The sequence below is a fragment of the Polypterus senegalus genome, chromosome 3 (genome assembly GCF_016835505.1).
Source record: "Polypterus senegalus isolate Bchr_013 chromosome 3, ASM1683550v1, whole genome shotgun sequence".
Lineage (NCBI taxonomy): Eukaryota > Metazoa > Chordata > Cladistia > Polypteriformes > Polypteridae > Polypterus > Polypterus senegalus.
This window is the reverse complement of record NC_053156.1, coordinates 180,988,913-181,016,465: the sequence shown is the minus strand read 5'-3', so window position 1 is coordinate 181,016,465 and position 27,553 is coordinate 180,988,913. Positions and strand designations below refer to the sequence as shown.

General features: G+C 38.1%; 1 protein-coding gene across 1 annotated transcript in view; it reads left to right on the top strand.

Annotated features, from left to right (window-relative positions):
* Nucleotides 1-27,553, top strand: part of LOC120526841 (protein cornichon homolog 3) — a 201,575-nt gene that overhangs the window by 55,995 nt on the left and 118,027 nt on the right. Inside the window, exon 3 of the mRNA XM_039749970.1 lies at nt 10,185-10,232. Coding sequence (XP_039605904.1) covers nt 10,185-10,232 — 48 coding nt within the window. The remainder of the gene's footprint in view (nt 1-10,184; nt 10,233-27,553) is intronic.

The following is a 27,553-nucleotide window of genomic DNA, read 5'->3' as shown; positions in this document are numbered from 1 at the left end:
TCCGCGGACCACTTTTGCATACTAACAATGACCCTTAGGGGTTAGAAGTGCTAGTAATTTGTGCACTAAAAAAATAGTAAGAATTTTCCATCACATGTAGGTTTTGTTGTACGTCTTCTTTTCAGGTCGCCTCATCTTGCAGCTCTGAATACCGAGCTAGCACACATGCACTTGTGCAGGAATGTAGAATAAGGCAAAGTTTATTTTGTTTGCCATAGAGATGGCATCACTATAGTTCATTTTCTGTTTTGTTTGTAGATGCAGTTTTAGGTTAGACTAGCTGATTTAATCCTTCCTTTCAATTAATATTGAGTCTTGTTTCTAGTAGGGGTAAATTGGCTTCCTAGACGCCAGTGTAGGCTCCTGTTTTTTCCTTTATCTATAGAGGAGCTTTATTTTTTTTTTGCAGGCTGTACTCGAGCTTGGACTGTGTTTTGATTCATGTAAATTTGTTTTTCAAGGCAGTCAGTATCCTTGGGTCTACAAAGCCTTTGCTGTTTTATGGAGTTTTTTTCACCCAGATTTAAATTTACTGTATGTTTTGGATTTATTTTTATTTTGAGACACCAGGTTAGTGTTTCTGGGTCTTTTTAATTTTTTTTCTCAACAGTATATGTTTTTGCACCTTGTCAAAGATCTTCCAAGGACTGTTATAAATGAAATCTTTTTACAACACCTTGACATCTCTGTGTGCTTTCTGCGGTCATCATCGGTACTAACTACTAGCAACACTTGCCTGCTCCTGCAGATGGGTTGTGACATAAGAATTAATTTAAATGTCAATTTTGAAACTAAACATATCACTCAATTTTGTTAATGCCAAATAAACAGCACAAGTCTTGCAGTTGGGACTGGAGCCTTTTTATGCCAAATTTGGGACAAGGTAGGGACCATTCTGAAAGGAACATAAGTCTATAATGAGGCCACACTGAAACACACATCCACATTAAGTCATGTCAGGCCAATTTAAAGTCAACCTAACCTGCATCTTTCAAACACGTGGAAGGAAAATGCACACATACATTGCAAGGATGTGCAGATTCCACACAGTGAGTTAATTGACTGATATTTAAACCCAGATCTCTGGAGCAAACCACTGCACCACTTGTCGAGGTTCATTAACTGCTGGAAGAACGTAATGAAGAGAGTCAGAGAATTTATTCATTGGTGTTGGCTACAGACTGCCAGATTCTGATTATTTTGGAAATTATATTATTTAAACAAATAAGAGATACAATATGTGCATTAAAGAGGAAGTAGTGATTATGCACAATTTTAACTTTACAAACATTGAATAGGAAGCCATGTAATTGTTCAAGTAAGTCAAGAAATCCAGAGGAATAGTTAAGAAGTCTTTGGGGTACACTGTTGAATTTTAAGGTACCAAAAACAAGTGCTCAATGGTGCAACAAGAAACAAAACAAACAGGTTTTTAACAGCCATCTCAAAAAGCCTCAGTAAGTTGCTTTAAAGGTTGCTCTCTCTGAGTAAGTCAGGTTGGGAGCTTCACCCTGTAGAAGGCACTGGTCCAAATGCAAAGCCTCCTTCTGGGGACATCCATTCTTATAAGGTTCTGATCGGAAGGGGAATGGCCTTCTCTGGGAGCCATGGGCTCAGTGACAGCGCCCTCTTTCATCCTTAAGTAGCATCACATACCTTAGCTGAACCACCCAGGGGGCAACAAGAGCTCGCCATAAGATCACTTATCCAGAAGAGAGTGTCAGTGTAGGTTTGGAGTATCCCCCACCTGTGTTGGACCATGAACTTGTCCAATTTCGAGTAATATATTAGTTAAAGGCACTGCCCTCTTGGTTTTTAAGGAAGGCTGGCACCTGCAATTTTGTTTGCAGCCAGGGCCAGTTATGAATGGCTGCAACTTTGGACCACCGATGTTTGACCCTTCCTCCTCCCATTACATAGCCCAAATACTTAGCCTCAGTGAATCTAAAATAACATTTTTTGGGGTTGATGCACATGCCAGCATTGTGAATGGTGCAAAGAATGGGCAAAACATGCCAGCCAATCTCCTCCCAGGTGCTGGAGTAGATGACTACGACATCTATATAGGCTTCACTGTGGGCATTGAGTGTGCCAGAGTGTCATGAACTGGGGTGTCCCGAAATCACAGGTACCAAAATACTTTCAAAAGTTGCCCACTAGTGGAGTAGGAAACACCATCAATAACCCCAACTTGGAACCCAAAGGGCCAAGACAAATCCTTATAAAATAATATTTATTTTAGCAAAATGGCCATGCAATCCCAACAACTCCGAACAGCACAAAGGAGCTGCCTGAAAAGGCAAGATGATACACAGTAAACAGTCCCAATAAAGAATCCAAGATCATGATAGAAAACAGAGCAAAGGTTAAAAAATGTCACAAAACAGGCACAATACAAAATCCAAAGGTGAAGTCAAAAACAAAGCACATGTTTAAAAATACAGCAAATCACAAAACAATAGCAAAAGCACAATAGCACTCCACCCAAAGAGTGTTAAATGAACTGTCATTAACTATGGAAGGCCCTCCCTAAAATAGGATGCAGGGCCATACCTGGTAATGGTATTTTGGTAGGTGGCCCCACCCTTGGGACATTACCTATGCCACAACCCTATCCCAACCTACACTCAAGAAAAGGTACATTATAAACAAACTAAATATTAATACAAATAAATACAAAATTAAACAATACAGGTATAAAACACAACTGTGAACCCTAGCCAGGGGGGAAATGCAGGCTGAAACATGACACAGAGCACTCTATCCAGCAGATGTTGTAAGGTTGTTGAGGCCCCATGTAGTATAAAGGGTAGAACACAGTACTTCCATTGGCCAGTAGGGGTGCTAAATAGTTTTTTTTTTATTTTGGTAAAGTTAGGGGAATCTGCCAATAGTACTCATCATGGTGACTGTTGACAAAAATCAGGCACTACCTTGGTGCTCCAAGAGGTCATCCATCCTCAGCATGGGTCAGGCGTTGAAACGGGAGACCTGATTGAGCCAATGGAAGCCGTTACAAAAACACCAACTTCCGCCAGGTTTGAGGATAAAAACAATAGTGCTGGACCATGGGCTGTGGCTCTCCTCCATGATGCCCAAGTCCTGAATGTGCTTTATTTCCAACTCTACCTCCATTTTCTTGGCCTCTGAAAGCCAATAACAGCATTCCCTGATTATGACCCTAACACCTCCAGATGGGTAACAATGTTGTGAGTGATCACCATTTGTCTAACCTGGTTTGGGGTCTACAACAGCAGCAGTGGAGGTGATAGTAGCTCCTCGCTCTTGGCTCCTGAGGGCTAAGGTTTTTGCTGAAGCTAAGGTCATCTGCATTCACAAAAAGTGCCAACGCCAGCTATAGTACTGGGGGTTGCTTGCCTCATGGTTGCACCAGGGTTGCACAGATGCAAATTGGGCTGGTAGTCCAGCGGCCTTTTCTGCTCCTGGACCTTGCATGGTCCTTGGCAATCTGCTATGAGATTTGAGTGAGAGGATGGTACAAGTATCATCACTCTGTGTTGCTTTCTCTTCCCAACAATCTGAGACAAGATGGAGCAGCCTGCGGGGTTGCCTCCCAGAAAGAAGTTCAAATGGGAGAAGCCTACAGGACTTCTTGGAAAGCAAACAAGACTTGGAGCAAAAACTGGTCTCAGTCTCTCCTGTCTGACTGAACCACTTTCCTCAACATCTGCTTAAGTGTCAGATTAAAATGCTTAACCAGACCCTCCCTTTCAGGGTGGTAAATGGACTTTTCAAGGTGTATGATGAACAGCAGCTTGGTGACTTTCCTGAATGATTCAGACATGAAAGGCACCCCCTGGTCTACTTAATTCCTGGGCACTGGTTTTTAGAAATAGCCACGTGTAGGGGAAGGGTCTCCGGGAGAGCAGGTTGCATAGTTCAGGAGGACGAGTATATAATTGTGGCCCCATGCTGAGGGTTTGAGCAAATAGATAATATCAATGCAGATCTGCTCAAACAAGAAGTTGATGATTGGCATCAGGATGAGAAGTTTGGGGTTTTGCCATGGTATTTTCATTAACTGAAATTCCAGACAACACCTGCAAAAGCAACACATCCCTTTGTATATGCCTGGCCAATAAAACCATGCAGTGATTCCTTTTAAGGTTTTCTCCATTCTCAGATTGACTCCATGAAGGTTGGCATGAGCCAGGTTGCAAATCTTGCAGCAGTAGGGCCTTGGGCAAGGAGCTGACTTCTTGGCTCATCATGATAATCTGCCACCCGATAAGCCAGATAGTTGTCATGCACAGAGTAGGGCATGAGTGGCATGGAAGGGCAGGTAGGTTGTTTGTTGACAGAAGCATTAGCATTTTGTCATTGTCAACTGCTGTTTGTTTAAAGCAAGCAGGCAAGAAGCAAAAACTAAGCCTGAGGGAGGCTATGGAATCAGGTATGGTGCCCAAAGACACCTCTGGGTCCAAGACTAGGAGCACCAGAAATACCACTGACATAACAGCAGGAGCGTCCTTGAAGTCAGCCGCATCATACTGGGCAGCCACACCCATACCTGCTCTTTTGCATAGCTGGTTATCACCCTGGAGTGTTGGGATGCAGTTCACAGCCTGGATCCTCTTCCTATCCAGTCTTTTCCCAATATAACTGTGTATGGGGTCATGGCAATACCACCAACCTCTTTCTGAGTAGAAGCCCCTGTGCACACAGCCAATAAATAGCAGTGGGATCCTCCCACACTACAGCTTGTACATAAGTAAGACTTGACTGATTTCTGACATATTGTTGTGACTGGATATAACAGGCTGCAGCAACTGTGATGTTGCTATCGGAGTCATACAGGGCATCCATGGGTTGTCCATTCAACTGGGCTGTGTCTCGAAAAGGAACAATGAGAGGATTAGTTGCAGCCGCCAAATAGTACACATCTCCATGTACCTATGGCATCTACAAGTTTGGGGCAATTGGTCATAATATTCCTTAGTTTCTGTAATGGTAGCAGCAAATAAGAGCAGGCGACTGGTTCTTTCTTCGTGGTGATAGGACTGCCTTACTTGGGTGCAGGTTCCTGTTTTTGTGCTTGGACTGTTTGGGAGCACCTTCTTTCCTCTGGTTTCTCAGTTTGTAGTGCCATCTCGTGCAACTCTATTATCTCCACTAATACCTTTTGTATCTGACCAGGACTGCCTCTAGTTTACCATGATCTGGTTATCTTCGGCAGTGTGCTCATCCATGTTATAATAAGTGCACTGTGCTTCCCCTGATAAAAAGGGGTCCAATAGTTGTAACCATTCTTGGGGAGGATAATTTAGTTGGGTTGCTCTGCACTCAAAAATGATCAAGAATATCTTCAAGTCATCCTGGGTATGTCTTGGTATGAGCAGCTGTGCAGGGTCTTGGCATCTACCCAGGTGATGTGCATCAGCATCTTCACAGTGCATCTCCACCTATGTCAGCTCAATCTGTTGAGTCACAACATACACTTGCAGCTGTGTCTTCTGGTCTGCCAGCTACTGTACCATCTCCACCAGGTCTGCTGGGTTACTCATTCTTCTTGTACAGGCACAATCCAGCTGACTATGCAAATGTAATCACTGAGTACATTTTAGGAGTCCAGAGGAGCCAACCGGACCATCCAGTTTAAATTTGCACACAAAAAAGTACATAATGGTACAATAACAAACAAAACAGCCCCTCAATGGCCATATCAAAAAGCTTCAGTCAGCTGCTTTACAGATTGCTTTCTCTGAGTAGGATAGGTTGGGAGACTTGTCCTGTAGCAGGCTTTGGTCAAAATGCAACACCACTTTTCGGGGATGCCTGTTCTTAAACGTTCTGATCAGAAGTGGCAGGGTCTTTCTCTGGATGCTGCAGTTGGGTCATTGGGCATCTTCTAGGAGCTTCAGAGGGAAGAGATAAAACAGTGACAGCAGCCCCCTCACATCCTAGAGTAGTATTATATACCTTAGTTGAGCAATAAAGGTTATCCTTAGGTGCCCAAGTGTGACAGCCCCTATCAGAAATACAAAAGAGAAAATTGAAATTGTGCTAAATGACTGATTTCACACCCAGTTTGTTTCAATCCCAACACGTGGTAAAACCTGTCTAAATCTCGTCATTTTAAAGTATAAATACAGAATAATAAAAACAGAGGTTCTTGATAATTGAAGTAACAGTAATTACAACATTGTAAAATTTTAGATTATTCTTGAAAACATACAAATGTGTACCAAAACACAGACCTTGTCTGGTTCCTCCCCTGACTGGCATTCAAAGTCCTGTTTCATTTCTTTTTGTTCATTTTTATGCCATTTATTTATGTTAATGTTGGTTTTTATGAATATTCATGTTGTTCTTTTTATGTAATATTGTATACATGTATATGCTGACTCAGGTATGTGTCATGTGTTTTGTGGATGGTTCCCCCAAGAGGTAGAATCACCTGCCAATTACCACCAGGAACTGCTCCCCACCCTGTATATTTGGAGTCCTTACGCCCTTATTATGATTTTTGGATTTTTGAATCTGTTTGAACCTTGCTCTGTTTGTTTTTTTTTTACTTCATTTCTGGATTGTGCTTTGGGACCCTGTCCACCTGGATTGTCCTGTGTTTTTAAGCAATTCCATTTTGCCTATTGTTCCCCATGGAGCTTTCATTTGTTCAAGAGCATTTTGTGAAAATAAACTTTTACTCTATAAAGATTCTTCAAAGCCCTCTTTATGTCTAGCCTATGATTTTGATGGTGTCAAAGTGGGCATTATTGGATGTGCCTAGTTCAGGTAGTTCACGTCAAATCTTTGAGGCAAGCAGATTTTATGGGGATGGGGAAGTATCTAGAATATACAGAATGGGAAAGTAAAAATTCTGCAACTATAAATGACAGATGGTGTCACTTCAGAGACTTTCTGATAGGGGCTCAAATTAAAAATATTCCTAAAAACAAATAAACAAAAAGACAAAAAAGTCTAAAATGGATAATCAAGGGCATTACTTAAAAAGTAACACTGAAAAGATCATTGTACAAAAAGTTTAAAAAAGACAAATGTTTCTGACTTATACGAATACTGGACACCACAGAAAAAGAGAAGAAAAAAAAAGCATTTCAAAGTCCAAAAAAGAAACCGAAAAAAATTGATAGCGAAGCCAAAACAAACAGCAGGCAATTTTGTGAGTACTACTTCAGTAAAAAGATGATAAAAGATAATTTAGGAATGCTTAGGGAAACAAATGAGAAGTAAATAGCAAATGTACCTAATAAATATTTCAGACAGATATTTATAAAAGAAGAAACAAATTGAATGCTCCATTCAGAACTTAAAGTAAACTCTGACATCCTAGATTGTTTAAAGATGTGCTGAAGTCTAATAAAAGCCCAGGACCTAGTGGGATTTTACCTATTGTATTGATAGAAATGAAAGATGTCATTTATAAACCCTTATTAGGCATATTTCAGCCATCACTTTAGAAAGCTGAAGTGCCTGAGGATTGGAAAGTTGCAAATGTGACTCTAAGCTTCAAGGAGACTGGATCTTGGTAATTACATACCAATAAGTCTTACTTCGATTAGATAGATAGGATAGATAGATAGCAAGCATCCGGAAAGTATTCACAGTGCATCACTTTTTCCACATTTTGTTATGTTGCAGCCTTATTCCAAAATGGATTAAATTCATTTTTTTCCTCAGAATTCTAAACACAACACCCCATAATGACAACATAAAAAAAGTTTACTTGTGATTTTTGCAAATTTATTAAAAATAAAAAAATTGAGAAAGCACATGTACATACTTTATTAATCCCAAGGGGAAATTCACATACTCCTGCAGCAGCATACTGATAGAAAAACAATATTAAATTAGAGTGATAAAAATGCAGTTAAAACAGACAATAACTTTGTATAATGTTAATGTTTAGCACCCCACCCCCCCAGGGGGCACTGATGAGTCGCAAAATATAATAGGAATAAAATAATCTATATGGTAATAATATACTGTACTAAATAACAGCCAGCATGAGTTTATGAGAGGAAGTTCTTGTCAAACCAATCTTTTAGATTTTTTTGCACAAGCAACTGAAATATTTGCCAAAAACAAAGCATATGACATAATTTACTTTTCAAAAACCATTTGATAAGGTTTCAAACCAAAAATTAACTCTGCACATAGAAGCTGTAGGCATTAGAGGTAACTTAAAAAACTAAATCTCAAGTTGGTTAACTGACATGCAATAAAGAATAAGCAGAGAATGTTCCATGTGGAGTGATGTCATTACTGCAGTCCCTCTGGGTTCTGTCCTTGGGCTGTACTTATTCTAACTTATATTAATGAAATTGATTTTGGTACAGTTAGTAAATTTATGAAATTGGCAGATGACACTAAAATCGAAAAAAATGGCAGACACTGATGATTCAACAAATGGAATTCATAAAGACCTGAACAAGCTTCAGAACTGGATGAACACTTGAAAAAATGCAAAGTGCAACAGGTGGGCAATAGGGACATCAATTATAAATACAAGATGGGAGACACTGCCCTACAGGAAGCAACTTCTGGAAAGGATTTAAGGGTTTAGGTTGACACAATGTACAGAATATACAAACAATATGCAGAAGCTATTTAAAAGACAAATAAAATGTCTAAATTATATATCAAAATGCGTTGACTATAAATTGAGGGACTACTGTATATAATGATACTATATATTATTAGTATATACTATACTAATGAGACAATGTGCAGTTCTGGTCGCCATGCTACAAAAAATACATAGCAGTTGAAGCTGTGCAGAGCAGAGCAAACAAATGCATCCCAGAACTTAAGGACATGTCATATTCTGACAAACTCAGAGAATTAAGCCTGTTCAGTCTTGAGCAGAGAAGATTATGCATGGAACCTGATTCCAAGTCTTGAAAATGGTAATGGTGAGTTTTGCACTCAAGAACATCAGTGGGAATTAAAGGAAAGTGCATTTAAGACTGAAGTCAGGAATCACAAACAACCAAGACATGTAGGTGAAGCAAAAACCCTGACAACCTTCAAGAAGTATCTGGATAAGATATTAGCTAAACAAGATTGTTGGACTGAATGGACTCCTCATTTGTCAAATTTTGTGTGTTCTTATGTGTGTGGTTAAAGCATTCAGGTCTCAACTTGCTGTAGCCCTGTACCATTCCTTATCACTTCCTGTTTTCTTTGCTGTTACACTGTCCACCCAGTGCTACAGCTCTGTTGCTTAATCATGCTACATTCCTCTGTCACTCTTTCCACTGCTGCTACAGAATATGGCATTGACCTCACCTGCCCACCTTTGTTTTGCAGGTAAGCAGAAAGGATTTATTTATACAATAATGGTAATGTCAATATCACATTTACTGCATCTACGTTTCTCTCAAACAATTTGAAAAAGAAGTTAATTTCTGCAGTTATAAATATCAGGACAAAAGTAACAATTATATAATTCTCATAAAATTGTAAAGTTAGATTAATCTAACCTTAGGTGATGAACAACATATAATAGACAATTATGCATGCCTTAAGTGAAAAAAATCATTATACACATATAGTAAGTTGTAGAACCATCTTTAACAGATATACTGTACCTTAGTAATAATGTTTTCAGAGTGTTTCAAAGTGGAAGGTTTATACTGTAGTTCACTCCTTCCTACGATACTGTTTCAGTTTAATAATGGTTGACAGCATTCATTTATATACAGTTCTCCTAAGGTCCTGCGATAGCATCTGAATGGTTCTGAGGGTTTAGCAATTTTAATTCAGGCAATGGCTGTAAACTATGAAGTCTTTGGCTTTCAGTCACATAAAACAAAAATAGAGAACATCTTAAAAAAATTATCTTATGCATAGGTTAAATTAAATCAGTGTGTCAATGAAAATACAATCTGCATTTCATCCGTAGTTGTTTCCAGTAGTGCATCTAATGCAGCATCTTGTGCCCCTATATTCAGAATTAATGGGTTTGTGTAATGGACAAATGGTAAACATGGTTCATTCATAACATTACAGTTCAAGGTGTATGTCTCTTGCAATTTTTTAATGTTGTTTGCATATAAATATACTGTATTAAGTTCCACAGACATCAAGTTGGAACAGTATTGTCTTACAAGACTTGTTCTGAGAGGACACCAACTGATGACTACTCAATGTCCAATTACAAATGGATTTCTTATTACAGTTTCTTTTATTACTTACAGAGGGAGAGATTGAGAAATATTGAGAGAATCTGCTTTCTCCTGAGAAAGGTGAGCATGACTCAAATTAACACCAAATGACCAGCTTTTTCCAGAATATGTACATGAAGTTTTCAAACTTTTAAAAGATATTAATATAAAACATGGATGTAAGTAATATTGTCAGTTTTTCCCCCTAGTAACAACATGTATACCCTGGTAAGATCTAAGATTTTTGCTGTACCTTCTAATCACATTCGCTTTTATTTTTAGCGATTTTCCTCAAAAATGACTGATGTATTTTTCTTTTAAACATTATTACAAGCTCTTATTATAGAAAATATCAGGCATGAGTTGTTTTTAATTCAGATTTTACATTATCCATAGATGACATTTCAACAAGAGAACATAAGATTTGTCTATTTGCTCTATTAGTTCTATCTTTTGGAATCCTGTATGATCATGTGTTAATAAGTTGTATTATTTTATTTCTTAAAATAAAGAGTTTTTAGGTTACTTTACAGATTAACTGTACTGAACCCTTATGGCCAACAACAATGATTAAAGAGGTTAGGTCAATTATGTTGTAATCTTGCTCAAAACAAACAAAATCCAATAATAACACTCTCTCCTACAGCACTTAGCTACACCATTACAGTTACAAATAAAAACCAAAACATTATATCTAATAGTCTCATATCTTCTTGAACATTTCATGTTCATTTCCTTTTAAGTATGCTCTCACACAAAGCTGATGATAAATATTTAACATTGATTTAACTATGTTCTTCTTTATTCTGTGACTTAAAACAACATGTACTGAAATTGCAAACTGCCTGGGGTGAAATAACATTGACTCTTCAAGCTGAATGCCCTGTGTTATGACCAATTATAAGTGCAGTAACAACTTAACATATTTTATTAATGCTGGTATATTTCAATAAACCCTAATAGCCTACACCTCAGCTCTATTGGCTGTTATGATTCAAGTGCCCTTCTATAGCAAAGATGGCATTTTCATTAACACTGGGGGGTTACAGGAGGAGTGGACCATGGCAGGTGACACCCAAATGACTGTCTATAAAATTTTTGTACAGTTTCTGCTGGCTGGACAAAGGGGGAAACTCAATTAAACAAGTGTGTTTGTGCTCCAATAATGGTGGGAATTGCCTCTCTACATTAAACAGCGAGGTGTTTGATCAGCTGTCTATTAAGGAGTTCTGTTCATCAAGTCACCCAGGGGCCTGTGGGGACCTCAATCTGGGCCTGGTTACAGCACTGGGTGACACTAACCCTAGTAATGTCCCTCAGTGTTTTAGGCCTCCAAAAAACTCCATAATAAACATATGAAAAGTATTTCAATTTAAACAAAAAACACATAAAAAATAACAGAAAACTGGCCTGCTTTGACTAAGCAAGTTTTAGCTTCAAAAGTACTTTAAATGTCCCAAAACATCAAAGTGCATATCATAGGATTGGAAAGCCCATAGAAAAAATATATAACAAAAGGCTCACAAGGAATGAAAAGGAGTTGCCTAAAAGGTAATCTAAGAGCAGAATGTAACCCAAATTGATTACTAAGACACAAAGGAAAATAAAGCTCAAAACCTTTAAATCCAAAAAGAAAAATGACACTCACAATGGTTCCAGAAGACATTAATGAGCCACTAAATAGCCAGAGGGGAGTTTCAGAAATGGTGATATCAGGATGGTCTTGTCTCTTGGGGTAACACCCATAAAGCACAAGAAATGAGAGACATCACACAACACATAGAAACAGAATTTCTGAAATCTAAAAAGAAAGTATTGTTAAGGTACTTAAGTACATTTTTATCATATCTATACTTAAGTAGATTTAGCTGTGGATACTTTTGACTTTTACTCCACTACATTTTACAGAAAATATCTGAACTTTGTACTCTACTACATTTCTACATGGATAGTGCATTCACATAAATGATTTGTTCTTTTTGAACAACTCTCTTTAGTGAATTATAGGGACTGAATCATGAGCATGAATTAATTGTTTCAGCTCCATAGGAGTGCTAAAAGCAATGCATTATGCAGTCAGCCTCTTTTGTTTAAAGTAGTGTTTTTTGAACCATGAGTCAAGAATATGTCTATTAGATTGACATATAATTGTGTGGTAAAGTTTACAAAGTCTGTCAAAGCACAAATTCTGTATTGACTGATAAGCCGCCTGCTATCTATCACACTATTTCTGGTAGTGCAGCATGTGAAACAATGGTGTTGACACATTACAGAGAGCTTTTATTTCTATGGCACTAAAATATAATAGGCATTCCACTTTCCATTTCACAAGCAGTAAAACAATCGAACAGAAAAGACTGACAACAGTTTTGCACTATTACATTGAAATTTTGCTTGAGATGTACATATACAAAGATGTATCCATTCATTTAAAATGAAACACACAATCTAAAAAATAAAAAATAAAAAAAAACGTACTGTTCTTCGTTTTATATACAACAGAATACATTTCAATTAAAAAAAATCAGGTGCTCAATAGCAAAGCATCTTTGTATAAATGTAGGCTCATCATAAAGAATGTCATACCCTTTCACCAACAAAAAAATATGCTAGTTCTAAGAACAGAGTTTCATGCTTTTTCATACAATATTTTGAACTTGGCTCCAATTTAAAAAAAAAAACAAAACACACCAGCTGGAATAAAATCATTCTTTAGTTTGTGAAGATTTAAGCCAGAGACAGTTCAACATTTTCATGCAAACACATGTGGACTACCAAGGTGCTGAATGTCCTATATATTTGTTAAGTTCCCCAGAAATTATATTTGTGTACTACGGAAAAGGAGGTCATGAAAGGTAGGCAGGTGAATAGAAAACAACCTTTTGACCAACTGCTGGCAATAGGCAGCTTCTTTGTGGTACCCTGTTATAGGGGTAAAATGGGTGCCATGTTCTTGGTGGAAGATTCTAGGCTACTGTTACCTGACAGTGCATGTCAGTTTCACTAACTTCCTCCCAGCCAGCCATGACTTGGGTTTACAAAGTAGCGTGGATACAATTTATTTCTGGGCATGTCCTAACATTCAGGACCATAACTCCCCAAAGACTGTCCAAAACAGAAATGTAAGGTAGCTTGTCATTGCCAGATTGGGATATAATCTCTACTGTCCTTACTTGGCTCATTCTCTGTCTTGTGTAACACTGGTGTTTCTTTTACTTGTGAAGTAATCGGTCTTGAAACCATATGTTCCCCTTCACAAATGATAGCAGCTACTGGCAACATGGTAAATCTAACTTTTTAAACAAACCTTAGCCGCTTTAAAACAAATGGCAATATGGCGCAGCAAACCCGCTATACTCATCTGTCTGATATGTCATTTGCAAATCAAAACATCTGTGGAGAAAAAGTTGTTCAAAATTAACAATTATATAAATATTTGTTTTGGGTATTTCAACATGAAATGTATGCAAATGGCCATTAAAACATTCAGTCTCAACAGCTGTAACAATTAAAGATCATTGTTCATCTATCACTATCTTATATTTTGTGAAACACTGAAAATTTCATAAGAAAACTCAATACAATCAAATCAGTGCAATATTCATTCCCATGATAATCAACCCATTGTATTAATAAAACACTGGTAGACACTGAAAGGTTCAATTTATGAGTTAGGTTTTTACCCACACGCAGGTTACATAAAGATGTTGTTTTCCCAGTGCGAGAAAGGCGCTATATTGCACCCAATCCGGCACAGACTGACACAGAGGTACGTGTAAAATCCAAACAAGACTTTTATTTTCTTCAGCTGGAGGGTACATCTTCCCCGTGAACCCCCCAGCCACAACACAGTCCCAAAAGCACTTAACCCACAACTCACAATCCTCCACCTTGGCACCACCACTCCTCCCAGGCAACCTCGTCCTCTTCCTCCCGATTCTGGCTCCTGAGTGGTGGATGCTGGCCATTTTTATAGCCCACACAGAAGTGCTCCAGGTGCTTGATCACCTGTTACTAATTGCACTTCTGGGCGGGGCTGCAGAGGTGTCCATGTTGGCTCCGGGATCCATGCAGCACCCCTGATGGCCATCCCAGATCCCCACAGGGTTGTGGAAACCTCCATCTCCCTTGGAACCCTGCAGGAAACTGAGGCACCATCGTCAACCAGGGAGGCTGCTACCAAGCGTCCCAGGGGAGGCACTGAGGAGCCCATGGCTGTTCCCCTGGAACATGAGTAGAAGTGTCCGACCGCCCACCACACCAGCACCAAACACAATCCATTGTTGGCTAAAATTTTCCCTGTTTACTGCCATGTAATTCTGGTAAATATGATATTCTTGAAACATTTCTGTTATTTGAAAAAGTTACGCTTAGACACAAAATGCATACACCAGATATGAATATTTGGCCCAATCTTTCTTACATCGTGGTGGTAGTGGACCATAAAATGGTGTTTTAATAATAGAGTCTTATCGAGAAACAAATGCTTACAAAAACAATGATGCTCAGCTATCAAATATTTTAAAAGGACTTTAATGTTTTGTCAAAACTGGAGTAAAGAAAACATTTACAATCTGTAGCCACAGGGGCAAAATATACCAGTATTATTTATTTTTTGAATAAGATCACAAAAAAAATAGCAGTTCTGTACAGCATTATGTCCCAAATCATTGCACCTTTCATCCAATGTCACTGCAGTAGGACAGTTCCTCTTTTCTAAACATCCACAGTTGTATTATATCATTAATTGTTAACTAATAGCATTTTCTTGCATATACATTCAAAACAATCTTTACTTCAAATGGCACTACTCTTTCTAAGACATCATGCCTAACATCTACTACAAAATTATCAACTGTGTGGAAATACTGTAGAGTATTTAGGAGGCAATTGTGTTTCAATTGTGTACAGTCTAATGATGTGCAGATTTAAAGTTTATGGACTGAAAGTGCTCTTTATGCATCATTTTGATATGCAAACTTACTTCTGAATCATCTTTGAAGAACACAGTCTGAAAATCTTACATATCTTTGAGGCAAAAGTGACAGCAATTCCTCCCTCTAAATGACTTCAACAACAACAACAACAACATTTATTTATATAGCACATTTTCATACAAACAGTAGCTCAAAGTGCTTTACATATTAAAGAATAGAAAAATGAAAGACATAATTATAAAAAATAAATCAACATTAACATCGAATAAGAGTAAGGTTCAATGGCCAGGGGACAGAAAAACAAAAAACTCCAGGCGGCTGGAGAAAAATAAAATCTGTAGGGATTCCAGACCATGATACCGCCCAGTCCCTCTGGGCATTCTACCTAACATAAATGAAACAGTCCTCTTTGGATTTAGGATTCTCACGGAAGGGCTTGATGATGATGATGGTCACGTAGACTTCTTCCTTTTAATCCGTCCATCATTGTTGGAGCATCATGAAGCTTTGAGTAGGTGGAGGTGGCGCAGGCCACCACCACAAAGAAACCGGAAAAAGAAACAGAAAAGAGAGTAGGGGTCAGTACCGATTTTAGAGCCACCATGAATAGTTGTTATGATGAATTGAACATACAGAGTATCAGGATTAAGTTAAATTACGATTAAAATGAAGTTATAAAAAGGCCATGTTAAAGTAATGTGTTTTCAGCAGTGTTTTAAAGTGCTCTACTGTATCAGCCTGGCGAATTCCTATTGGCAGGCTATTCCAGATTTTAGGTGCATAACAGCAGAAGGCCGCCTCACCACTTCTTTTAAGTTTTGTTCTTGGAATTCTAAGGAGACACTCATTTGAGGATCTGAGGTTACGATTTGGAATATAAGGTGTCAGACATTCCGATATATAAGATGGGGGAGATTATTTAAGGCTTTATAAACCATAAGCAGAATTTTAAAGTCAATTCTGAATGACACAGGTAACCAGTGTAGTGACATCAAAACTGGAGTAATGTGTTCTGATTTTCTTTTCCTAGTTAGGATTCTAGCAGCTGCATTCTGCACTAGTTGCAAACGATTTATATCTTTTTGGGTAGTCCTGAGAGGAGTGCGTTACAGTAATCTAGTCGACTGAAAACAAACGCGTGAACTAATTTCTCAGCATCTTTCAGTGATATAAGAGGTCTAACTTTACTTATGTTTCTTAAGTGAAAAATGCTGTCCTAATGATCTGATTAATATGTGATTTAAAATTCAGATTACAGTCAACAATCACCCCTAAGCTTTTTACCTCCGTCTTGACTTTTAATCCTAATGTATCCAGTTTATTTCTAATAGCCTCATTGTATCCATTATTGCTGATCACTAAAATTTCAGTTTTCTCTTTATTTAACTTGAGAAAATTACTATTCATCCATTCTGAGATACTAGTCAGACATTGTGTTAGTGAATCAATAGAATCAGGGTCATCAGGTGCTATTGATAAGTACAGCTGTGTGTCATCAGCATAGCTGTGGTAGCTCACGTTGTGCCCTGAGATAATCTGACCTAACGGAAGCATGTAGATTGAGAATAACAGCGGACCCAGGATAGAGCCTTGTGGAACACCATATTGGATATCATGTGTCTTGAGTTGTAATTCCCACAACTAACAAAATATTTTCTCCCTGTCAGGTAGGATTCAAACCAATTTAAGACACTGCCAGAGGCCCACCCATTGACTAAGGCGATTTCTAAGAATGTTGTGATCAATGGTGTCAAATGCAGCACTCAGATCTAAGAGGATGAGAACAGATAAATGGCCTCTGTCTGCATTTACCCGCAAGTCATTTACTACTTTAACGAGTGCAGTTTCTGTGCTGTGATTTGTTCTAAAACCTGACTGAAATTTATCAAGAATAGCATGTTTATTTAGGTGGTCATTTAACTGCATAATGACTGCCTTCTCTAGAACTTTACTTAAGAAGGGCAGGTTAGAGATGGGTCTAAAAATTTCAAGAGCGAGGGTCAAGATTATGTTTCTTAAGTAGGGGTTTAACTACAGCAGTCTTAAGACAGTCTGGGAAGACCCCAGTATCTAGTGACAATTTACTATGTCAAGAACATTATCAATTAGCACGCCTGATACTTCTTTGAAAAACCTTGTTGGTATCGGGTCAAGGGCAGGTGGAGGTTTTAATTGAGATATTATTTTTGTAAATCAGGTAAATCTATCCTAGTGAAAGAGTTTAATTTGTTTATAACAGGATGTTGGGGTTTAGGGGATCCTTAGTGTTGGGGAGATATACTATGTTATTTCTAATATCATTAATTTTTGATTGAAGAATACAGCGACAGCCTCACAGGTTTCACTGGAAGCACTTAGGAGGCATTCCTTTGAGCTACCTGGGTTTAGTAGGCGATCAATTGTTGAAAATAAGACTCTAGGATTACTAGCATTGTTATTTATAATATTAGAGAAATAGCAGCGTCTCTCAAGACGGACAGTGTTATTGTATTCTGTTATTTTGACTTTTAATATTTCGTGGTGGATAGTAAGTTTACTCTTCCTCCATTGACGCTCAGCTCTACGGCATGTTCTCTTTAAATCAGACACTCTTTGGGTCTTCCATGGTATACCAATGCTAGAAGATTTTTTCACTGTCTTTTCAGGTGCAACTATGTCAACAGCAGCTCTCACTTTAGAATTAAATCTTTCCACCTTACTATTTACATTGTCCTCGCTATTATAGCTGGCACTATAAACGGACTGATTGCTTAAAATGTTTGTAAGTTTTAAAGCTGCTGCCGAATCAAAGAAGCGTTTTTAACAATATGCTTCTCATGAGTGTTTTTATCATTATTTCTATATTAAAAAGTAGAAGAAAATGGTCTGATAGACCAATATCAATGATCTGTTTTATATCAACTTTCAGTCCTTTAGTAATCACTAAGTCTAATGTATGACCTGCTTTATGTGTAGGCTGATTTATGAGTTGTCTCAAATCAAAAGAATCCAGGAGGTTCATAAATTCTTTTACTTTTAGATCACACTGATTATCTATATGAAAATTAAAGTCGCCAACTATTAGGAGTGTGTCATAATTAGTAATTAAAATTGACATTAAGTCAGAGAATTCCTCAAAAAAGCGCGTTATATTTAGGAGGTCTATACACGGATAGTATTAGAACTTGAGAATCTCCATGAATAACAACGGCGAGATACTCAAAGGACTTGAACTTACCAAAACTGACATCTTTACATTTTAATCGGCTCGAGTAAATGTTAGCCAATCCGCCCCCCATCAAATGACAAATCCAAGCAATGTGTGAAGATCAAGATTACCTCTCACTACTTGAAAGATATTTTCATGAATGAGGCCACCAAGTGCTGTAAAATAAATTTCTTCTCTTCCCCCAAGAATGGATAGAGAGCAACCTGTAAGTCTTCACATCCTGTGCATGGAAAACTGCACATAAATGTATGTTGATTAAACATGAATTATAATTTGGTGGAAAGTTTCTCTAAGTAAATTATACATCTCCCAATTTATGGACTCCTCTTTCTGAACACATAAAACATTTGAATTTGTAGTGTTGTGTTCTCTTTGGAAAAAAGAGGATTATCATAAGCCAAGTTCAGAGGCCGTAAATAATGCAAATAAAGAGGCAACCGATTGCCTTATCACGGACATTTTGAAAGAAAAATGTAAAAGAAATAAAGATTTCATTTACCTGTTTTAGCGTCCCTACACAGATTAACACGGCATGGTACATAGTTTTAGCGACAATTTGTACACCGGGATGTTCGAAGGGCTACCTGGAGGCCTACAGGTGCTCCAAAAGCAAGCCTTGGGACTCAACCTTGCCAACGCCGAAAGTAGCATCCATTTGCAGAGCCAATACGTCACGCAGTTCTAAATGCTAAAATCCTAGAAAACCACATAAAAAATGTTTAAGAAGGACTCAAATCTAATAGTATAGTTAAACATTCAAAGTAAGAATAATTCAGACAAAAACATATTCTTACACTAAGTAATATCTACTATATCAGATCTCCCTTTTTTTCCTTAAATTTTTAAAAACTTTCAAACAAAAAAAAACCCCCCAAAACCAACAACAACAACATTTATTTATATAGCACATTTTCATACAAACAGTAGCTCAAAGTGCTTTACATATTAAAGAATAGAAAAATGAAAGACATAATTATAAAAAATAAATCAACATTAACATCGAATAAGAGTAAGGTTCAATGGCCAGGGGACAGAAAAACAAAAACTCCAGGCGGCTGGAGAAAAATAAAATCTGTAGGGATTCCAGACCATGATACCGCCCAGTCCCCTCTGGGCATTCTACCTAACATAAATGAAACAGTCCTCTTTGGATTTAGGGTTCTCACGGAAGGGCTTGATGATGATGATGGTCACGTAGACTTCTTCCTTTTAATCCGTCCATCATTGTTGGAGCATCATGAAGCTTTGAGTAGGTGGAGGTGGCGCAGGCCACCACCACAAAAAACGGAAAAAGAAACAGAAAGAGAGTAGGGGTCAGTACCGATTTTAGAGCCACCATGAATAGTTGTTATGATGAATTGAACATACAGAGTATCAGGATTAAGTTAAATTACGATTAAAATGAAGTTATAAAAGGCCATGTTAAAGTAATGTGTTTTCAGCAGTGTTTTAAAGTGCTCTACTGTATCAGCCTGGCGAATTCCTATTGGCAGGCTATTCCAGATTTTAGGTGCATAACAGCAGAAGGCCGCCTCACCACTTCTTTTAAGTTTTGTTCTTGGAATTCTAAGGAGACACTCATTTGAGGATCTGAGGTTACGATTTGGAATATAAGGTGTCAGACATTCCGATATATAAGATGGGGCGAGATTATTTAAGGCTTTATAAACCATAAGCAGAATTTTAAAGTCAATTCTGAATGACACAGGTAACCAGTGTAGTGACATCAAAACTGGAGTAATATGTTCTGATTTTCTTTTCCTAGTTAGGATTCTAGCAGCTGCATTCTGCACTAGTTGCAAACGATTTATATCTTTTTTGGGTAGTCCTGAGAGGAGTGCGTTACAGTAATCTAGTCGACTGAAAACAAGCGCGTGAACTAATTTCTCAGCATCTTTCAGTGATATAAGAGGTCTAACTTTACTTATGTTTCTTAAGTGAAAAATGCTGTCCTAATGATCTGATTAATATGTGATTTAAAATTCAGATTACAGTCAACAATCACCCCTAAGCTTTTTACCTCCGTCTTGACTTTTAATCCTAATGTATCCAGTTTATTTCTAATAGCCTCATTGTATCCATTATTGCTGATCACTAAAATTTCAGTTTTCTCTTTATTTAACTTGAGAAAATTACTATTCATCCATTCTGAGATACTAGTCAGACATTGTGTTAGTGAATCAATAGAATCAGGGTCATCAGGTGCTATTGATAAGTACAGCTGTGTGTCATCAGCATAGCTGTGGTAGCTCACGTTGTGCCCTGAGATAATCTGACCTAACGGAAGCATGTAGATTGAGAATAACAGCGGACCCAGGATAGAGCCTTGTGGAACACCATATTGGATATCATGTGTCTTGAGTTGTAATTCCCACAACTAACAAAATATTTTCTCCCTGTCAGGTAGGATTCAAACCAATTTAAGACACTGCCAGAGAGGCCCACCCATTGACTAAGGCGATTTCTAAGAATGTTGTGATCAATGGTGTCAAATGCAGCACTCAGATCTAAGAGGATGAGAACAGATAAATGGCCTCTGTCTGCATTTACCCGCAAGTCATTTACTACTTTAACGAGTGCAGTTTCTGTGCTGTGATTTGTTCTAAAACCTGACTGAAATTTATCAAGAATAGCATGTTTATTTAGGTGGTCATTTAACTGCATAATGACTGCCTTCTCTAGAACTTTACTTAAGAAGGGCAAGTTAGAGATGGGTCTAAAATTTTCAAGAGCGAGGGGTCAAGATTATGTTTCTTAAGTAGGGGTTTAACTACAGCAGTCTTAAGACAGTCTGGGAAGACCCCAGTATCTAGTGACAATTTACTATGTCAAGAACATTATCAATTAGCACGCCTGATACTTCTTTGAAAAACCTTGTTGGTATCGGGTCAAGGGCGCAGGTGGAGGGTTTTAATTGAGATATTATTTTTGTAAATCAGGTAAATCTATCCTAGTGAAAGAGTTTAATTTGTTTATAACAGGATGTTGGGGTTTAGGGGATCCTTAGTGTTGGGGAGATATACTATGTTATTTCTAATATCATTAATTTTTGATTGAAGAATACAGCGACAGCCTCACAGGTTTCACTGGAAGCACTTAGGAGGCATTCCTTTGAGCTACCTGGGTTTAGTAGGCGATCAATTGTTGAAAATAAGACTCTAGGATTACTAGCATTGTTATTTATAATATTAGAGAAATAGCAGCGTCTCTCAAGACGGACAGTGTTATTGTATTCTGTTATTTTGACTTTTAATATTTCGTGGTGGATAGTAAGTTTACTCTTCCTCCATTGGCGCTCAGCTCTACGGCATGTTCTCTTTAAATCAGACACTCTTTGGGTCTTCCATGGTATACCAATGCTAGAAGATTTTTTCACTGTCTTTTCAGGTGCAACTATGTCAACAGCAGCTCTCACTTTAGAATTAAATCTTTCCACCTTACTATTTACATTGTCCTCGCTATTATAGCTGGCACTATAAACGGACTGATTGCTTAAAATGTTTGTAAGTTTTAAAGCTGCTGCCGAATCAAAGAAGCGTTTTTTAACAATATGCTTCTCATGAGTGTTTTTTATCATTATTTCTATATTAAAAAGTAGAAGAAAATGGTCTGATAGACCAATATCAATGATCTGTTTTATATCAACTTTCAGTCCTTTAGTAATCACTAAGTCTAATGTATGACCTGCTTTATGTGTAGGCTGATTTATGAGTTGTCTCAAATCAAAAGAATCCAGGAGGTTCATAAATTCTTTTACTTTTAGATCACACTGATTATCTATATGAAAATTAAAGTCGCCAACTATTAGGAATGTGTCATAATTAGTAATTAAAATTGACATTAAGTCAGAGAATTCCTCAAAAAACGACGCGTTATATTTAGGAGGTCTATACACGGATAGTATTAGAACTTGAGAATCTCCATGAATAACAACGGCGAGATACTCAAAGGACTTGAACTTACCAAAACTGACATCTTTACATTTTAATCGGCTCGAGTAAATGTTAGCCAATCCGCCCCCCATCAAATGACAAATCCAAGCAATGTGTGAAGATCAAGATTACCTCTCACTACTTGAAAGATATTTTCATGAATGAGGCCACCAAGTGCTGTAAAATAAATTTCTTCTCTTCCCCCAAGAATGGATAGAGAGCAACCTGTAAGTCTTCACATCCTGTGCATGGAAAACTGCACATAAATGTATGTTGATTAAACATGAATTATAATTTGGTGGAAAGTTTCTCTAAGTAAATTATACATCTCCCAATTTATGGACTCCTCTTTCTGAACACATAAAACATTTGAATTTGTAGTGTTGTGTTCTCTTTGGAAAAAAGAGGATTATCATAAGCCAAGTTCAGAGGCCGTAAATAATGCAAATAAAGAGGCAACCGATTGCCTTATCACGGACATTTTGAAAGAAAAATGTAAAAGAAATAAAGATTTCATTTACCTGTTTTAGCGTCCCTACACAGATTAACACGGCATGGTACATAGTTTTAGCGACAATTTGTACACCGGGATGTTCGAAGGGCTACCTGGAGGCCTACAGGTGCTCCAAAAGCAAGCCTTGGGACTCAACCTTGCCAACGCCGAAAGTAGCATCCATTTGCAGAGCCACAGCACCATACGTCACCGCAGTTCTAGACCCGCATAAATGTTTAAGCCAATCTAATAGTTTTAAACATGCATGTGAAGAAAACAGCAATACATATTCTACACTGAATTATGCTATATATTAATTGCCTTATATAGAATTGCTCTAGTTTTTGTCACTTATTATTATAAACGATGGGCCATCAAAAGAAAAAAATAAAAATACTAATAAGAACACAATTCATTTGTATAGCACCCTTCCTATGCCCAAAATTCAGAAAGAACAACAGGACCTACATAACATTGGCTACAAATAATATTTTCACTAAAAAAAGATAAATACAGGATATACAAACATTCAAATAGAATAAAAGACAATAATTCAGACTAAAATACAACATATAATACTACAAAAAAAATCTTGAACAAATAGCATAAATTGTGATAAAAATTCAAACCCTGAGTACCTGGACAGATATAGGGGGTAAACAGAAAGAAGGGGCAGAATGTCAGGTCTGTTTAATGTCTTACTAAATAAATGAGTTAAAAGCAAATGAATGGAGTCAACTGATGTCATTAATTTTGGGAGGTCATTCCACAGTCGGGGTGCTATATACAGCTGAAGGCCCTGCTGTCACCCACAGAGTGCAGGTAAGTGTGCGGCGCAGAATGAGAGGACCTTAGTGGGCAGGTTAATAACAGAATTTGATATTCAATCCTGTAAGACACAGGGAGCAGTGAAGGTGCAGCAGGATGGCTGTGATGTGCTCACTGTTGCCAGTCTGTGTCAGGACTGTTGAAGTTGAGTTTTGAATCAGCTGGAGCTGTGATATAAGATTATCTCTCTATTATAAAAAAAAATCATGTGAGAGAAAGACGGGAGACAAGACGTGATCTTCACGTTAAGATCGTGGAAGACACTTAAAAGACCCGCGAGACGAAAGAGATCGGCCACAGAGTGTCTTGCAGGGACCTTAAACATGAGACTTTGTGCCAAGAGATTGACCCAGGACCGTCTCGCGATGACGTAGAACATGAGATTCTTGCAAGACACACCCTACTTACAATCAATATCAAATAAGACCATGGGCAGCAAAATACTCAGTCGTGTAAAGGCTTGAGCACACACAGATCCGGGGCTCTCAGTGCATATAAAGCGTATAAGGACAATATGTTATAAATAAAACATCGGCGACTAAGCGAAGAAGAAAGCAGCGCAGAGAAAAGAGACTCAAAAGCGTTGGAGAGAAAAAAGAACAAAAAAAAAGGATAATCTAGGTGCAAATTCAGAAAATAAGGAAAGTAATTATCAGCCCGGAACAAGTGGAATTGAAAAAAAGCATGTCCAATCAGGCTCAGAATTAAAAGACAGAGTAAATGACAAAGTAAAATTTCATAAAGACGTTCACAAACATTGGCGCTATACACATGCAGAGCAGGTTAGAGATAATGAAATCTGGAATTCAAAAGAATCAAAAAAAACATAGGCGCGCAACACATGCAGAACAAGATACAGAAAATAAAAGCAGAAAAAAATGACAGTGTCAAAAAAGAAAGTAAACATCGCATTAGCGCAAAAAAAGAGAAAATATTACTCGGAAAAATAACGAAAAGGCGAATAGAGATCGAATATATGGACATAGGTGATATGTCAGAAGTATGTACTGTAAATATTGTAAAGCTTTGAAGTTTAAGTCTGAGAATTTCAAAAACGTGGTTTACCTCACATGCATTTATTGGTTACTTTGCAAAAAAATTATTAACTGCTGATGATGTAGATCGTTTTGTCTGTGCTGAAATTCCAAACAGAGAAACCTATCCTGAATTATGGTACAAAGTCATTAAACACATGTCTCACTGACCTCATTTAAAAGATTCAGCATATTGGGACTCGAAAGATTCCAAATATTGTTTTTACAGAAGTTCTGAAATAAAAGTTGAACTAATGAAATAGCAACAATTCAAAGAATAAAAAATAAAAGTGTGTATCCGGAAAACCAAACATGGGGGTTGGCGAGCGAAGTGAGCAGGGGACGAAGCCCCCTAGCATTATTATAAAATTAAGATAACTTAATTATTATATTATAAATTAAGGCACGAGGGTTGCCCTGGACATGACATAAGCTACATAGTGTCTGACGGTGGATCCAAGGATTTCATCCTAATACCTAATGACAGGCAAGGTGCCAGCCTGTAGAGATCTGTGCTTCCCTCTGTGGATATGCCTCCCCTGACTGACCATCACTGACCCCGCACCAAACCGGTCATGCTGAACAATGTTACAGGCAGCATAATGTTCTCCACGGCTTCTCCAGAGCCTTTCACGTCTGTCACATGTGCTCAGGGTGAACCTGCTCTCATCTGTGAAAAGCACAGGGCACCAGTGGTGGACTTGCCAATTCTGGTATTCTATGGCAAATGCCAATCAAGCTCCACGGGGCCCACTAGAGAATGTCGGTCCCTCAGGCCACCCTCATGAAGTCTGTTTCTTTTTGTCAGAGGTCAGAGACATTCACTCCAGTGGCCTGCCTGCTGGAGGTCATTTTGTATGATCTGGCAGTGCTCATTCTGTTCCTCCGGTCCTCCTGATGGGATAAGGACCTTCTCTGGCCCTGTCCAGCTCTCCTAGAGTAACTGCCTGTCTCCTGGAATCTCCTCAATGCCCTTGAGACTGTGCTGAGAGACCCAACAAACCTTCTGGCAATGTCACATATTGATGTAACATCCTGGAGATGTTGGACTACCTGTGCCAGCTCAGTAGGATCCAGGTATAGCCTCATGCTACCAGTAGTGACACTGACCATAGCCAAATGCAAAACGAGTGACAAAACAGATGAGGAGGGAAAAATGTCAGTGGCCTCCCTCCACCTGTTAAACCATTCATTCCTGTTTTGGGGGTCACCTCATTGTTGCCCCTCTAGTGCATCAAAGCAGCTGAAACTGATTAACACGCTCCTTCTGCTACTTCACTGATCAAATCAATAGTCCAGAAGTTTTATTGACTTGATGCTATACTCATATTAAAAAATGTTCCTTTAATTTTTTTGAGCAGTGTATTTTAACGTAATATTGTGGTTTTATAAGTCAATACACACATTACTGAAATACACTCAATGAAAGTTTTGGATAGCCCCCCACACTTCAGTCCTTCACAAATTCAGTAGTTTACAAACATTTTATTTTAATTTCTCTTTGGGAAGCATGAAAAATAATTGTGATGAATCTCAATTTACGATTATATTTTTGCTACGTATGTACTACTGACAGACTTTTTTTTTTTAAATCAGATGGCCACTTTATTTTAACAAGCAACATAAATAACCTGTTTACTCTTTACCTTCAGATCACATTCTATTTGTTTATCAAGCAGAACTGAATATTTTCATTTTCTACACAATACTGTAATAACTGTACAGTTCTGCAGGCTAAAATAACACAGTGAGACACACAAACACACTCACTATGCATACACACTACAGGTGCCGTCATTGGTTCCCCTGTGGATTGGACTGTTGAATCGACGCAATGGCTGTACATGCTGGGGTCTTTGGCATATGTCGTCCCAGTAGGATGTGAGGCGTCACCATTTGTTTACCCTGCTCCTCAAGAAGGCTCTGTCTCCTTCTCCCTGTTCCAGTCTCGGTTCAAGGTTGTCGAGATGACAAAAGTATTTTTTTCTGAGATGTTCAATATGTAGAAAAAATTGCCTGTGGTCAGCATCCAGCGTAATGTAGGGTGGAGTGGTGGCTCTGAGGCTAAGGGTCTGTGCTGGTATCCCGAAGGCTGCCAGTTCAAATCCCTGTCACTGCCAAAAGAGATCCTACTCTGCTGGGCCCTTGAGCAAGGCCCTTAACCTTCAATTGCTCCAGGGGAGCTGTACAATGGCTAACCCTGCGCTCTGATCCCAAGGAGCATGTGAAAACTAACAAATTCCTAATATGAGAAATTATATAAGGTGAAATAAAGAAAAAAAAAATGTTTTGTCTAAATTCTCCACTCATCTTTTTGTAGCATTATAGTCCGTTATCATTTCTGGCCATGGAATCTCCTATCCCTGTTCAGATCACATTGTGCACCAAAGATGTGTCATTTGTTTAGACAAACATGAAGGTCTTCACTGGCCTATTCTGTGTGACCAGCAGTTGAGATGGGAGCTCTTGCTTATTTTTCCTCATTGTGCTAAGCATTGTTACCTTCCTCTTGAGAAGCTACTGTCCCACTTTGTGTAAAAGTAAGTTATTGCATATGGCGTTGTGGCCATGCAGCTTATGTCATGTCCAGGGCAAACCTCATGCCTTAATTTCTCACAGGAGTTCATCCATCTGACTTGCCTTTGTTAATGAAATGACATCCTCTGCTTTTCTGTATACCAATGCTTTCTCCTTGAGCATGCTATTCATAGCTTATGACTGGCTTATCTTTTCATGCAGAGGATGCTTAGATCTATTTCAGTGTTAAAAGTGACACTTCATGACAGCTTCCTCTGCTCACAACTTGCCTCAGTGAAATTAAATTTAAATTAAAACCTGAACAGAGAAAAACTCTTTAAAATTAAATTGCAACATAACTGAACTCCCGCAAAGTGGCACTAAAGTGCAAATTAAGAAAATAAGCTCCTCTTCCACAATTCTGGGTGATGATCTTATCAGACCTTCTTTTAC